This window comes from Pan troglodytes, chromosome 5 (assembly GCF_028858775.2).
Source record: "Pan troglodytes isolate AG18354 chromosome 5, NHGRI_mPanTro3-v2.0_pri, whole genome shotgun sequence".
In the NCBI taxonomy this organism is placed as follows: Eukaryota; Metazoa; Chordata; class Mammalia; order Primates; family Hominidae; genus Pan; species Pan troglodytes.
This window is the reverse complement of record NC_072403.2, coordinates 77354303-77369814: the sequence shown is the minus strand read 5'-3', so window position 1 is coordinate 77369814 and position 15512 is coordinate 77354303. Positions and strand designations below refer to the sequence as shown.

Here is a 15512-nt window from a genome sequence, read left to right as displayed (position 1 = left end):
CACATTCTCAGCATGAAACAAAACATCACATGTATCTCATAAATATGTACAAACAGTAGTTATCAATAAAAAAATAAAGGCAAAAAAGATGAATAACTTCTGGGGAATTAATGTTCAAGGTAATGACTATAGCTAAAAATGATGCATTGCATTCTTGAAATTTGCTAAGAGAATAGATCTTACCTGCTATCCCCCACACATACAAATGATAACTGTGCAAGGTGACAGATATGTTAACTAAGGATAATCGTTTCACAATATATAATATACCAAGTCATTATCACACTTTACACTTTAAATTTGTACAACTTTGTCAATTATGCTTCGATAAAGTTGGAAAAAAATAGCAAAGTAAGGTTGAGATTGCTGGGCTCAGTGGCTCAAGCCTATAATCCCAGCATTTTGGGAGGCTGAGGCGGGAGGATCACCTGAGGTTGGGAGTTCAAGACCAGCTTGACCAACATGGAGAAACCCCGTCTCTACTAAAAATACAAAATTAGCTGGGCATGGTGGTGCATGCCTTTAATCCTCGCTACTTGGGAGGCTGAGGCAGAAGAATCAATAGAATCTGGGAGGCAGAGGTTGCAGTGAGCTAAGATCGCGCCATTGCACTCCAGCCTGGGCCACAAGAGCGAAACTCTGTCTCAAAACAGACAGACAAACAAATAAAGTAAGGTTGGGATTACATTAGAGAAAGATATAACATGTCAGAGGTTAAATGTTAAAGAATTAGAGGGGATGCTCAGGAAGGTTGACTATGACTATGACAAGGAAAAGATATGGGTAGCATGGTTTGATGGCATCATCTTGAAATAAGTAAAGCTTTTAAGGAAGAGGACGGGACATGAGGAAAAGATGAAGACAACTATATAACATGTAGACATTGAGCTGTGAGAGAAGAGGGAGAAAGAATAACCACCACTTGAGAGTTTACAGTCAAAGGAAAGAGATTCCTAAGAAGAATATGAAAGAAGTGTACAGAGCTGCTTGGGGGAAAAGAACCACACAGTGAGGGATGACTTGGAAACCACTGGCTTCCTGGGATATCTGAGGTAATGGTAATAAGGGATTAATTTTAATGGCCTCAAAGGTAGATCATGGTGGGTTGATTGTGAGAGTTGGCATAAAGTTAATAGTGCTGGGTTCTGTCAGAAGCTCACAGAGCTGGATAGACATTTGGAAATTTCTCCAAAGGCAGTGCTACAGCTACAAGACTCTGTGCTGCACTTCACTTACACAGGTGGCAGTGTCCACGGCGCTACAGGACACAGCTCCAGTGATGCTTCCTAGGGTCTCTGATCACCTCTTGGATGGAGGTTCATGGGTAGAGAAGGGAAACTCATTGTGACCTGACATGTAGATTTCTGAATTCTCCACCATACTTCCCACTTTTGTAGAGTGGAAAGTGTTTATTCACCAAAATCACTTAATGGCTTTGAAGATTATCATGAACTACATTATTAGTATTGCCATTTTGCATACACACACACACACGTGCGCACGCGCACACACACACACACTAATTTTTACTGAATGCAATGACTCCAATATTCTCAACATATCAGGAGGATCAAATTTTTCTATTTAGAGTAAAATGAGGAAATGAGCCAGGAAATAAAGTTTCGTTAAACCAGCTGGTGTCTTCCTCATAAAAATTTTTCAAGTCTGAAAATCAACTATTTAACCAAATTAATCGGGAGAAAACTTTGTAAAATATGCCACTGACTAAATATTAGAGAAATATGAATACTATGTTTTTAAAAATCAGAAATGTTGTGATATAGAGAATTTTTCTCTCTAAGCCTTTTATTTTCTCCTCCAAAATTCTGAGATATTTCAACAATAATGATATTCTCTTTTATATTCTCAGCTTATTGTGTTTTTTTTTCTGTTTTCTACTCACTGGATTTAGATTATTATAACTTACACTACTTAAATTTCGATTTGATGTATTAACATAACTTCCCCCACCCCCATCCCCAAGTCAGTTTCAGCATTTATTTTATTTGGCTTGTGATAAATCTCACCATGTCAGTCATGGGTAAAGTTAAGGTTTTCAGTTTATGTCACAAATATAACTAAGGTTTTCAGTTTATGTCACAAATATAACTAACTAAGTATGCACTGTGACTATGAAATAAGACACTGCATTTGCAGAAATGCATAGGTTGACATATTTCAACATATAATAAAATTATATTTTCTTATTAATTTTGAAAAATGATTTTAAAAATAGCAATCACATGTTTGCATGAGGAATGTATTAATTAATGGAATGCTTCCACTTGGTCACTCAATAATTTTCAACAGGAAAGCTTAATCTTTTGGAGTTAATTATCTCAAAAGCTGGGCTGCTACATTTTTCTTTGCTTGAAATCAATAGTCACATTTATAAGGCTATTTTTTTTATTATACTTTAAGTTTTAGGGTACATGTGCACAATGTGCAGGTTAGTTACATATGTATACATGTGCCATGCTGGTGCGCTGCACCCACTAACTCATCATCTAGCATTAGGTATATCTCCCAATGCTATCCCTCCCCCCTCCCCCCACCCCACAACAGTCCCCAGAGTGTGATGTTCCCCTTCCTGTGTCCATGTGTTCTCATTGTTCAATTCCCACCTATGAGTGAGAAGATACGGTGTTTGGTTTTTTGTTCTTGTGATGATTTCCAATTTCATCCATGTCTCTACACAGGACATGAACTCATCATTTTTTATGGCTGCATAGTATTCCATGGTGTATATGTGACACGTTTTCTTAATCCAGTCTATCATTGTTGGACATTTGGGTTGGTTCCAAGTCTTTGCTATTGTGAATAATGCCGCAATAAACATATGTGTGCATGTGTCTTTATAGCAGCATGATTTATATTCCTTTGGGTATATACCCAGTAATGGGATGGCTGGGTCAAATGGTATTTCTAGTTCTAGATCCCTGAGGAATCGCCACACTGACTTCCACAATGGTTGAACTAGTTTACAGTCCCACCAACAGTGTAAAAGTGTTCCTATTTCTCCACATCCTCTCCAGCACCTGTTGTTTCCTGACTTTTTAATGATTGCCATTCTAACTGGTGTGAGATGGTATCTCATTGTGGTTTTGATTTGCATTTCTCTGATGGCTAGTGATGGTGAGCATTTTTTCATGTGTCTTTTGCCTGCATAAATGTCTTCTTTTGAGAAGTCTCTGTTCATATCCTTTGCCCACTTTTTGATGGGGTTGTTTGTTGTTTTCTTGTAAATTTGTTTGAGTTCATTGTAGATTCTGGATATTAGCCCTTTGTCAGATGAGCAGATTGCGAAAATTTTCTCCCATTTTGTCGGTTGCCTGTTCACTCTGATGGTAGTTTCTTTTGCTGTGCAGAAGCTCTTTAGCTTAATTAGATCCCATTTGTCAATTTTGGCTTTTGTTGCCATTGCTTTTGGTGTTTTAGACATGAAGTCCTTGCCCATGCCTATGTCCTGAATGGTAATGCCTAGGTTTTCTTCTAGGGTTTTTATGGTTTTAGGTCTAACGTTTAAGTCTTTAATCCATCTTGAATTGATTTTTGTACAAGGTGTAAGGAAGGGATCCAGTTTCAGCTTTCTACATATGGCTAGCCAGTTTCCCCAGCACCATTTATTAAATAGGGAATCCTTTCCCCATTGCTTGTTTTTCTCAGGTTTGTCAAAGATCAGATAGTTGTAGATATGCGGCGTTATTTCTGAGGGCTCTGTTCTGTTCCATTGATCTATATCTCTGTTTTGGTACCAGTACCATGCTGTTTTGGTTACTATAGCCTTGTAGTATAGTTTGAAGTCAGGTAGCATGATGCCTCCAGCTTTGTTCTTTTGGCTTAGGATTGACTTGGCGATGCGGGCTCTTTTTTGGTTCCATATGAACTTTAAAGTAGTTTTTTCCAATTCTGTGAAGAAAGTCATTGGTAGCTTGATGGGTATGGCATTGAATCTGTAAATTACCTTGGGCAGTATGGCCATTTTCACAATATTGATTCTTCCTACCCATGAGCATGGAATATTCTTCCATTTTTTTGTATCCTCTTTTATTTCCTTGAGCAGTGGTTTGTAGTTCTCCTTGAAGAGGTCCTTCACATCCCTTGTAAGTTGGAATCCTAGGTATTTTATTCTCTTTGAAGCAATTGTGAATGGGAGTTCACTCATGATTTGGCTCTCTGTTTGTCTGTTGTTGGTGTATAAGAATGCTTGTGATTTTTGTACATTGATTTTGTATCCTGAGACTTTGCTGAAGTTGCTTATCAGCTTAAGGAGATTTTGGGCTGAGACAGTGGGGTTTTCTTGAATCAATCATTCTGAAATTTAACATAGGGAAAAGTTTTTTAAAGTCTAAACATAGTTTTTAACTTCAGTTTCTGGTCATAAACTATATAACTATTAAAAATATCTAGGACATTTTTGCCATTTTCTCATCAAGAGTAGCTTTTGCTACTATTAGTACAACTTTACATTCTGCAATATTGTTATAGGGGACAGGAGGTATCCTGTAATCTGGCCCCCTAAATGCCCCATTTAAGAACATATGTTCTCATCAGTATAAACTTTCTTCCTTCCTTCAATGTATTAATTTCCATATAAAAATAGTAAGTTAGTACAGACATGTGCAGATAAAATTTGAATCAACATCATGAAATCTTTAAGTCTTCCTGGCATACCTGATTAAAGGAATCTTAGCCCCATAATGCTTTGCACAACCTCCAATATTTCTTAATATCCAGTATTCTTCCACTGTGCCCTCTGTATCTCATTTTGTCCACAGAATATTTTCCAAGTATCCACAATGTATTTTCTTTTTCTTTATTTTTTTATTGTTTAGAGACGGGGTCTCATGTTTTCACCCAGGCTGGCATGTAGTGTTGTGAACCAAGCTCATGTCAGTCTCAACCTCCTGGGCTCAAGCAATCCTCTCACCTCAGCCTCCCAAGTAACCGAGTAGCTGGGGCTATTCACCTGGCTAATTTTTTGAAAAAAAGAAATTGTGGATATGGGGTCTTACTATGTTGCCCAGGCTGGTCTGGAACTCTTGGAGTCAAGCAATCCTCCTGCCTCAGCCTCCGAAAGTGCTGGGATTACAGATATAAGCCACCACACCCAGCCCACAATATTTTTTCTACACTTTCTTTCTTTTTCTCACTGAAACCTGAGGACAGTTTTTCTTGTAGCCTTCTGAGTTGGTCACTATTCATTCTTCTACAGTTGTGTACCACAGACAGTGAAGTGTATAGACAGCGTTGCCCTTGTTGCCATATTCAGGCCATTTTTTCCCTTCTCCTTCTGAAAACCCTAGCCAGCAGCTGTATCTTCTCTCTCTCTCTGACTCTCTCTCCCCCTCCCCATCTCCCTCGCTCCTTTTCTAGTAGCTTTTCTCTCAGTTTCTGCTTATCCTTTACTAAATGTTTTAGCATCTAGCTTGCTGACCTTTTCTTTATCACCACTGTGGTCATATTTTTTGATAACTTTGGTATCCCTCTTGGAAATCCACTCACTCTGGTTGTTTAAATTTTTTGATAATTATTTTGCTAATTTCCCCCTCTCCTTCACCTCAGTCCATCTCCCATGGTCTTATCCTATAAGTTATCATGCCTTTAATTGCACACCCTGAAATACCTTTAATTTAAATTCTTTCACTCTCTGATCCCCACTTCCTGTATTTCAAGTTCACTCACTCATGTACTGTAATGACAAAATTTCATAAATTTTTTAAAAAGCAACAGGACCTCCAATTATATGACTACATTTGACATTCCTGTGTCTAGTATCCCCTGCAGGTCCCCATTTTCTTTTAAAAAACATACTTACACATCCACTTTCAAATTCCTTGATTCTCTTTTTCTATGTTCCATTGACCTGAAAACATCAAACCTGTTTAATTCTCATCCTACCATTAAACTCTTGTCCATTTTATATATATCTAATATAGCAGCTCAAACTTAATGTATTCCAAATTCATAATTGATTACTGAGCCCTGGACAAAGCTTCTTTTCTGCCAGTATTCATTTACATTACTCTTTGATTTCTTCTTTTCTCTCTTTTGACACGTCTTGTCCATCAACAAATCCTTTAAACTCTCCCATAACTACGTATCATGGATATGAACACTTTTATCATTAGGAATGTTAACACCCTTGTTCAAGCCAAATTCTCAGCTGGAACATTTCAATAGCTTCCCTCTTGACCTCATTGTTTTGAACCTTCATTCAGGTACATGTCAAATAGTGAATGGAAGTCTCATCAAAAAAGCTAATATTTTGGCGGAGATTTGAATGATGTGAGGAAATGTGCAGCTGTCTAAGGAAGAGTGTTCATGGCAGAGGGAGTACCTATTGCAAAATCCTTGGCCTATTCAGACCCTATCCATGCATGAGTCCAGACTAACTGCTCTGGAGAAAGCAAGGGAAGTAGCAGCAATGAAGTTAGAAGAGAAACCAGAATCTGGGGCAGCTTTAGATCATGAATGCCTTTGTAACGTCCTTCATTTTCACTCTAAGTACAATGGCAAGTATTGCAGTGTTGCTGGCAAATGAGTTACTTTATTTGGTTTATATTTTTGAATTGTTGTGTGACTGTTGTTTTGAAAGGAAACTGTACAGACACAAGGGCACATGCAAAGAGACCTGTTAATAAGCTATTATAGTAATTACAGTATAGCAAACTGGGTAGGACAGTGACTTAGATTAGAATTGGAGAGAGGGCATAATAAGAAGGGGTTGGATTGTGGATGTATATTTAAGATGGAGTCAATACAATGTTTCTTTAGAGCGGATTGAATGAGAAAGAAAAAGAACAAATATATTGGCTCCATAGTTTTTGACCTGAGCAACTAGAAAACAGATTGTGATTATTTTAGATGCTGAAAGTTACAGGTAAAGTAACTGTAAAATAGTTTGCTTGTTTATCATTTTTTATCCACAAAAAAAGAATATATATGTTTTAAAATCATGTTATTCCTCTGCCAATGCCATTCAGGGGGTTCCCGTACATTAATAAAACCTAAAGGATTTAAAATGCTTACAAGGTGAGCCATATTTTCCTCCTGCCTATCTCTCTGCCACCATCTCCTACTAAGTCACCACTTTGGTCTTTGAGATGTTTCCTGAATATCTCAAGGACCTCTTGCTTCAATCCTCGGTATTTGCCGTTCCCTTTTCTGAAGTGCACATTTCCCAGAAAGCACAGTAGCAATTTGTACACTTCCTTCAGCCATTCACTCAAATATTATCTCCTCAAAGATGTCTTTCCTGTTGATCCTGACACAGCCTGGAAATACCTAATCTCAATTTCTCCCTCCACTTTTATCGGATTTAATTTATTAATTATATAGCACCTCTCCCTATCTGTCATTATACTCATGTATTTATAATTTTCTCTCCCTTCCCCATAAACGAATGTATAATAAGGCAGAGGAGTTGCTGTTTTAATAGGTTTAATACTAGCTTTCTATATTCTAGGATAGAGGTATAGCATGTTAATTTTACTTATCAAATATGGATGGTTTTGTCTAAGATTCTTATTTTCATCTTTAAATAACTTTTACATCTGAATTATTTGCTTTCCGAAATCCAGGCAGTGACCTTGTTGCTCAGTTTATGCTTAAAAGATAAATTCGTCATATGAAGTAGTCCATAGGTCTGGACATTTGTCTATGCCCACACAAGTCACAGTATGTAAGCATGCAATAGTATTGCAAAGATTCTATTATAAGAATAAATCTTAATTTACTTCGAAGGGTTTTTTGCCCAAGTAGCGGAACAGGTTCAATGACAGCATTGAAACTGATACAAGGAACTTTCCATCAGAATCCCCATGTCTGCATGATGAAACCAAAGAGACAAATGTGAACTACAATGCTTTAAGACAAAAATTACAACTTAAACATTATAAAAATTACAAATATAACTGTTCATTTCCTGGAAAAAAATGTATCAAAAGTTGATTCCAAGTTTTCAAACAAGTGATGAGAGTATTTCAAGTTACCACAGGCAGAGAAAACTATCTGAAGTTAGTTTATAACTATCTCCTTTCCATTTGCTAGAATAGTATAGAGTTTGAAAAAGCTATTTCAGCAGCTAGAAAACTTTAAGCAAAAGTATACTTCCAATTTGAAGTTAACTCTTTAAAAAATATTTTTTCTAATTTTTTGCTTTATGAAATTATTATTTTAATACAGTAATAATTTTTATTAACTGTTAGTAAAATATTGAACATTTTATTTTTAATTGTATTAAATTTATGGGCTTTTCTTAATATTTTGAAAAAATACATTTTGAAACCTATTTAAAATGTAGTAAATATTGTTTCACTGATTTTTACCTTAATTGATAAATTAACTTTAAAAATAAATAGCAGTTATAAATACTAGTAGTTCTGTATTACATAAAACATTTACCAAAATGCTGGTGATGGAATTTTGTTCTGATATTGCTGTCCCTACTCTATTAATGCTGTGTTCCCAACAGTGCCTGACACTTCTCATTAAAATCAGTAGTGTGCATTCCATAGGTCACTGGACAAGTTTGGAATGTTATGTCCAAGAAATAGAGTAAAGCTAATTAACTAATGAATATTGGCTTTATTGGCAAAAGGAAACCTAATAGTAGAAAGATATTTAAATCAGTGGTAAGAAATCATTTTAGGAAGGAAAAAGTAAAAGAGGATAAGAGTATTGTTTTTGTCTCCTCTTTTCCACTATTATATTTTATTTTCATTATTTTTTTCCTTCCCTTTCATGTATCTTCACAGATCCTCGCTGCTTTCCTATGTATCATTTCCCATTTTACCACTAAAATGACACCTTAAATATTTCCATCACAATCATGAGGTTACCCTTACCCTAAAGTCTCAAAATAGTTTTATATAAAAACAAACTATAAATTGGATGTTTTAGAAACATGGTGATCTGAAAGGTCTTTCCTTTCTCTCCCCCTGTATTTAAAACAATTGGCCTCTGACTAAAATGGCTGCTGGACACCTAGAGTAGCTCAAATTAGTTAGCTATAAGTCTCTCTGAGCATTTCAACAGAAGTTAATGCACTTTTGTAAACACATTTATTAAAAAGGTCCATGTTGTTTCAGAGTTTGCTTTTGTTTACTTTGCTTTTGTTTTCTCTGTTTTACATTCTTAAATGTCAAGGCTACTATTGAAACTTCTTTTTCCTTGACAGCAGGCTGAGTTGATAGGATGACATTTTTCTTATGAGTAAGACTTGGAAGTGCCTCTTAGATTTCAAGCCATCACTGGGAGTGGGGGATTGGAGATGATTGCCTGAAACTCAGTAGGAAAGTTTTCCCTTTTTGAAAAAAAAAAAAAAAAACTTTTAAGTTCAGGGATACAAGTGCAGGTTTCTTACATAGGCAAACTTGGGTCATGGGGATTTGTTGTACAGATTATTTTATCATCCAGGTATTAAGCCTAGTACACATTAGTCCTCCGCCTTTGGGTCAAACCTCTCTGAGCCACACATTGCAGATAGTATTTGGGGGGTCTCTTACCTAGTGTGTACTGAGAGTAGAAAATCTTTGGCCTTTTTTTTTTTTTGGATCAATAAAACTTGCTCTGTTTAGAAACACTTTCTCAGAGTTGCTGCTGCCCAGTGTTCATCCAACACCATTTGGATCTGATTCTTCTTAGTGGCTAAATATTGGTTCTTCAATTCATAGACCTGATCCTGTTCTTTGGAAACTGCAATACAAAGTAAGCCCAAATGTCACATGTGTCTTTAACTGCTCTTGGTCAATTCAGTCCATTCCAACTCAAAAGGAAAATTGAAACTCATCAACTTTTAGGATGTGCTAAAGCTCTTCTCTTCTTCTCTATGCTATTACATGCTCATCCTCAATAGGAAGCGATGCTACCTCTCATTAAGTTGGTATTTGGAGTGATTTCTGGATATCTAGCCAGCCCCTCAGAATGAGAGACGTAAAGTAAATATATCTTACTATCTGTGGAGTGGTAGAGTAAAATACATAAAGGTCTTCATCTATGGAATAGCAGAGTATAATAATGCACTTAAAGTTAGGACAAACTTAATTTTATTAACCACTCTAAAATTTGTAAGTAATATGGCCAAAGCAACTAATGTAATTTCTATGGGTATGTTTCCTCATTTATAAAAGTGATAAATAATAATATATTTCACAACTTACAAGAATTGAATGAGAACTTAAGAAAATTGTGTAAAGGTAATTAGCCTAGTGGCTGGCATATGATGGGTGCTGAAAAAAAGTGGATGATTATTTCTGATATGAATGGAGAAATAATTTAATTCTGTAAGATGAAAACGCAAAGCTGTATGCCTCAAACTATAGGAAAGGTAAATTACTACAGCATTTTATTGATGCTATTTCAGTGAAATTTTGCCAACATGGCCTTTGATCCCTTTTATGAAATTATTTTGTGTTCTTATAACAGATTTAAAATAATAAATGCATAAATTCACTTCATTAATAAATCAGCTTCTACCAACTTAAAGTCATGAGAAGTCATATTTTTGGTCTTAAAATATTTGGTGTTTACATTAGAAAAAACATTCTTTCATTTGGGGTCCCATTTATTTCATAATAGAAGGTTTACTAAATATGATTTAAGGCACAGGACTGTTTCCTACAAATTAATTAGAAGTGAGGGCAGTAGAAGCCAGAACACCAGTGTGTGTTCTTTAGCAACTTATAGATTGCAGTTAATGAAATACAGTAGACTGGAATATAGATTGTTTGAAAAACAATTTTAAAAATGACAACTAACAAACAGAAGTCCTATAAGTAGCCCAACTATAACTAGACCATTATCATCCACTGGCAGTCTATCCTGTCTCAAATTCATGTAGTCATCATTAACTCCTGCTAGCACATCATCAGTATATACTGGCTCTACTAAACATTAAAAAATCACATTTGTCATGTTTTTTCTTCATATTCCACTAGTTTTCCAAAACATATACTGTATTGTTAAGTATCAGTTTAGGCCAAAGTTTATTTTATTCTTAAATTCCCAAAAGAGATCATTAAGAGCATACATTGAAAATTTAGTTTACTGTAATTCTTTCCAAATACATAAATAGGAGCTTTTTGGCTAAGATCACAGGTATGTATAAAAAAATGATTAATAGTACCATATAATTTAAACAACGCCTTATTCCTTTTGGAATAATGTTAATAGGCTTTTCTGAAAACATTTAAATTATAATTTTTCTAATTTACACTGATGTATTTACAGCTGTATATCAGGATTTACTGAAAAAAACTGTGAGAAAGCAATTGACCACTGTAGACTGCTGAGCATCAACTGTCTGAATGAAGAATGGTGTTTCAATATAATTGGAAGATTCAAAGTAAGTAATTTAATACATGGCAACATAATTTAGCCCTTCAAAATACAATAGACTCAGTTAGTCTATATTTCAAATGCTCTTATTAATCTTAGCCAGAGAAATATATCCTTATATCTATATTTAAATGTGAGTTATGTAAAGCTTAGCAATAGGGGTTTTAATTTATAAGAATTATGTTGGGAGGGAATTAATAAATGTTCTAGCAGGTGTTTTTATTATAAAGTAAGTATAAAGCTAATTGAGGCCTGGTGATATACTTCTTAGTATATAAAACCCCAGTTACTAATACTTTAAGCTCTTTAACTAGATGAGAAATAAAATCAGTCTAGTGGTTGATTGTTAGGGTCCATAAAATATGCTTTTTTAGTGAATAGTTTTGGAAATTACTTTACAAATACAATATATCTGTACTACACATGGTAAGGGATATTCCACAACCTAGCAATGTTACTTGTAGGTGTGTCTATTAGAGAAATTATCAGGTATTTACTGAGAGACCTACACAGGAATTTTCACTTCAAATCTGAAACTAAACCTGGTAAATAAGAGAACGGACAATTTCATCATGGTGTAGTCTTACAATGGAGTTATAAAAACTAGTTAAAATGAATAGACAATAGCTATATGTATTAATACTTACAAATATCAAAATATTGAATTTTAAAATTTTATAAACTTGAGGATTACACACACCAGCTTTATTTGAAAGGCAAACTATAGGGAGGTAGATGGGAGAATGAAATCAGGGAGAGTACAAAGGGAACTTCCAATGTTTCCGCAAAGCTTTTTTTTTTCAAAAAATAATTTTTTTGAGAAATAAGGCAAGAAAAATAAATACAACATGAAGATAGAATAAATAAAATGGTATGGTTTTGATAAGCATTCCTCATTACTATTCATTGGAACGCTATAAAAATTAAAAAGTAGAACTAACAAGTTAAATATGGCAAAATCCCAGGATTCATTATAACTTTTTAGAAACCAATAGTGCTTCTGTAATATGGCAACAACTAATTAAGACATGACACTAAAAATTAATACTATAAAAGTGAAATAAAGTATGATTATAATTGTATCAAAACACTTCAGAAAACATTTAACAAAATGTGGCTAATATCTCTATGCTGAAAACTAAAAAAAAGATTAGAGGGAAATGGAATATGCCCTATAAATAAAGTTATAAAATATTTATGAATTAGAAAAATTAATATTTTATGATGTCCTTTCTTCTTACTGATATTAACAAATGTTTTGTAGAAATGGGTAAGCTGATTATAAAACTGATATGAAACATCAAAGGACTTCAAATAGCTAAGCAATCAAAAATAACAGCAAATCTGAAGGATTTTACCAACCTGATTTCAGGAGTTACTTTCAAGCTAGAGTATCAAGGCAATGTGGTACTAGCATGTGATGCTTAATACTGAGGGTCAACTTGATTGGATTCAAGGATGTCAAGTATTGACCCTGGGTGTGTCTGTGAGGGTGTTGTCAAAGGAGATTAACATTTGAGTTGGTGGGCTGGGGAAGGGAGACCCACCCTTAGTCTAGGTGGGCACCATCTAATCATCTGCCATCACAGCCAAAATGTAAAGCAGGCAGAAAAACATAAATAGGCTAGACAGGCTTAGCCTCCCAGCCTACATCTTTCTTCTGTGCTGGATACTTCCTGCTGTCGAACATTGGACTCCAAGTTCTTTGCTTTGGGACTCAGACTGGCTTCCTTGCTCCTCAGCTTGCAGACAGCCTACTGTGGGACCCTGTGATAGTATGAGTTAATACTCCTTAATAAACTCCCCTTTTCGTATAAATCTATCCTATTAGTTCTGTCCCTCTAGAGAACCCTGACTAATACATAGCATAAGGATGAACTAGAAGAACACACACACACACACACACACACACACACACACACACACACAGAGGAAAGGAGACTTCAAAGATAGATCCACAGGGAAATTTCTGTTGAATTCTCTCAAAAACACCAAGGTAATTTAACTAACAAAGGAACATCTTATCAAAACACACGTGGAAAAAAAGTGAGTCCATATCCCCTACGTCAAACCACACAATAATTAATTTGACATGAAGCATAAACCTGAGAGTTAAAGAGAAATTTATAAAACTTCTTGAGAATAAAATGGAGCAAAAAAAAAAAAAAAAAAAAAAAAAACACCAAAGGATGAGGTTCTTCATGACCATGTATTAGACTAAACTTTGTTAGATAGGGCACAAATTAATTGGTTTATTGAACTTAATTAAATTTAAAAACTTCTGTGCATCAAAATAATTTTTAAAAAGACAACAATAACCAGTGATTACCCACCTAAATTTACATTAGAAATAAACATAATCATAATAGAGGTATGTACTGTTCACATGAGATAATATGAAATAAAATGTCTTTATTGAAACAAAATGATGGAAAAAATTGAGAGAAATACTAACCAGAAACCAGTTGATGCCTACCTTACTTTTATGTAAAACAGACCTTAAAACTTAAAATCAGAAATCATAAAATTCTGATTTTTAAAATTCTTAAAATTAAGAAATTAATAAATCCTCTTTCACGGTGGGGTGTATTTGTTTCTTCATGAAAAACTATGTGTGAGTTATATTGTTAATTTTTAAAGGGAAAGAACAAATAAAATTAGAAAATATATTGTATAGATAATCTTTAGATATAAATGAAAATAAAGGTAAATACACATTTTAAATGTTCAAACTGTCTCAAATTTTTAAATTTAATTTTATTTTGCTTTAAGTTCTGGGATAGATGTACTGAATGTAAACGTTCGTTACATTGGTATACATGTAGTATGGTGGTTTGCTGCACCTATCAACCCGTCATATAGGTTTTAAGCCCCACATGCATTAGGTATTTGTCCTAATACACTCCCTCTCCTTCCCGCCACTCTGCCTAACAGGCCTTGGTGTGTGATATTTCCCTCCCTATCTCCATGTGTTCACACTGTTCAGCTCCCACTTATGAGTGAGAACATGTGGTGTTTGCTTTTCTGTTCCTATGTTGCTTTGCTGAGGATGATGGTTTCCAGCTTCATCCACATCTCTGCAAAGGACATGAACTCATTCTTTTTTATACTGCATAATATTCCATGGTGTATATGTGCCACAGTTTCTTTATCCAGCCTATCATTGATGGGCATTTGGGTTGGTCCCAAGTCTTTGCTGTTGTAAATAGTGCTGCAATAAACATACGTGTGCATGTATATATTTAAGAAGGAGAAGAAACTGTCTCCTAAGAAGAAAATCTTTAAACACTTGTAGTAAAAACATTACATATATACACATGCATATACATTACATATATAGGCATATATATAAATGTATACGTACATATATGTATATATATAATAATGTGTAATGTGTATACATACATATATGCATATATGTAATGTATATGCATGTGTATATACATTTATACAAACACACACACGCATATATATATACACATGCCCATAAATACATATATGTCAATTTTACTTTACTCCCAAATAGTAAAATATATCTACGCGTGTTTAAATGACATACTCAACTTGCAGCATCTTGGATTAACGATGTCCTAGAATGTATTGCCTTTAGGAATTGTGAGATTTTCATTTGTTTGTTTGTGTTCATTTTAAAGTTATATCTAAGAGAACTGGGACAATTTCATTCTTTTACTTTCTTTGTGCCATATGTGATTAATAACTCCCCAGAGCATACTTAAAATAAATACCTATTGAATAAAGAAGTGATCTTGAATAATAGTGATTATCATGTCTTAAAACAAGAAAATCAAATACTTGGTAATGAATTAGGTAGCCACATTTTTGTTCTTGTAGTAATACTTTTGAAAATCAAAGAAATCTTTAAAAGGAAATAAATGAAAATAGGGGAAGAACAGGTTCTCTGGCCATTAGCTATGGTGCACTTTTATGGGATACTACAGATTGTGAATAATAAATTAGTTACTCATATATGTTTTAGAATAGTGTACATTTCTTCACAATCATGAAAAATTCCAGTATTTGCTCAATTTCTTCAGTCATTTTCTCATAATTAGAAAATAAGAGGCTTTACTTGTTTTGCTTTGTGTTATCTGTGTTATTTTTGGAGGGAAACATTAGATAATGAATCACTGTAGTGTAAGAAATTACTTTCA

At 34.5% G+C, this 15512-nt stretch overlaps 1 protein-coding gene across 32 annotated transcripts in view; it reads left to right on the top strand.

The window, feature by feature from the left end:
- The window catches only part of LOC472247 (eyes shut homolog), a 559821-nt gene that overhangs the window by 394747 nt on the left and 149562 nt on the right, over nt 1–15512 (top strand). For all 32 annotated transcript variants that reach the window (XM_054685976.2, XM_054685997.2, XM_054685998.2 and 29 more), the window contains one exon: nt 11233–11347. In XM_054685976.2, coding sequence (XP_054541951.1) covers nt 11233–11347 — 115 coding nt within the window. The remainder of the gene's footprint in view (nt 1–11232; nt 11348–15512) is intronic.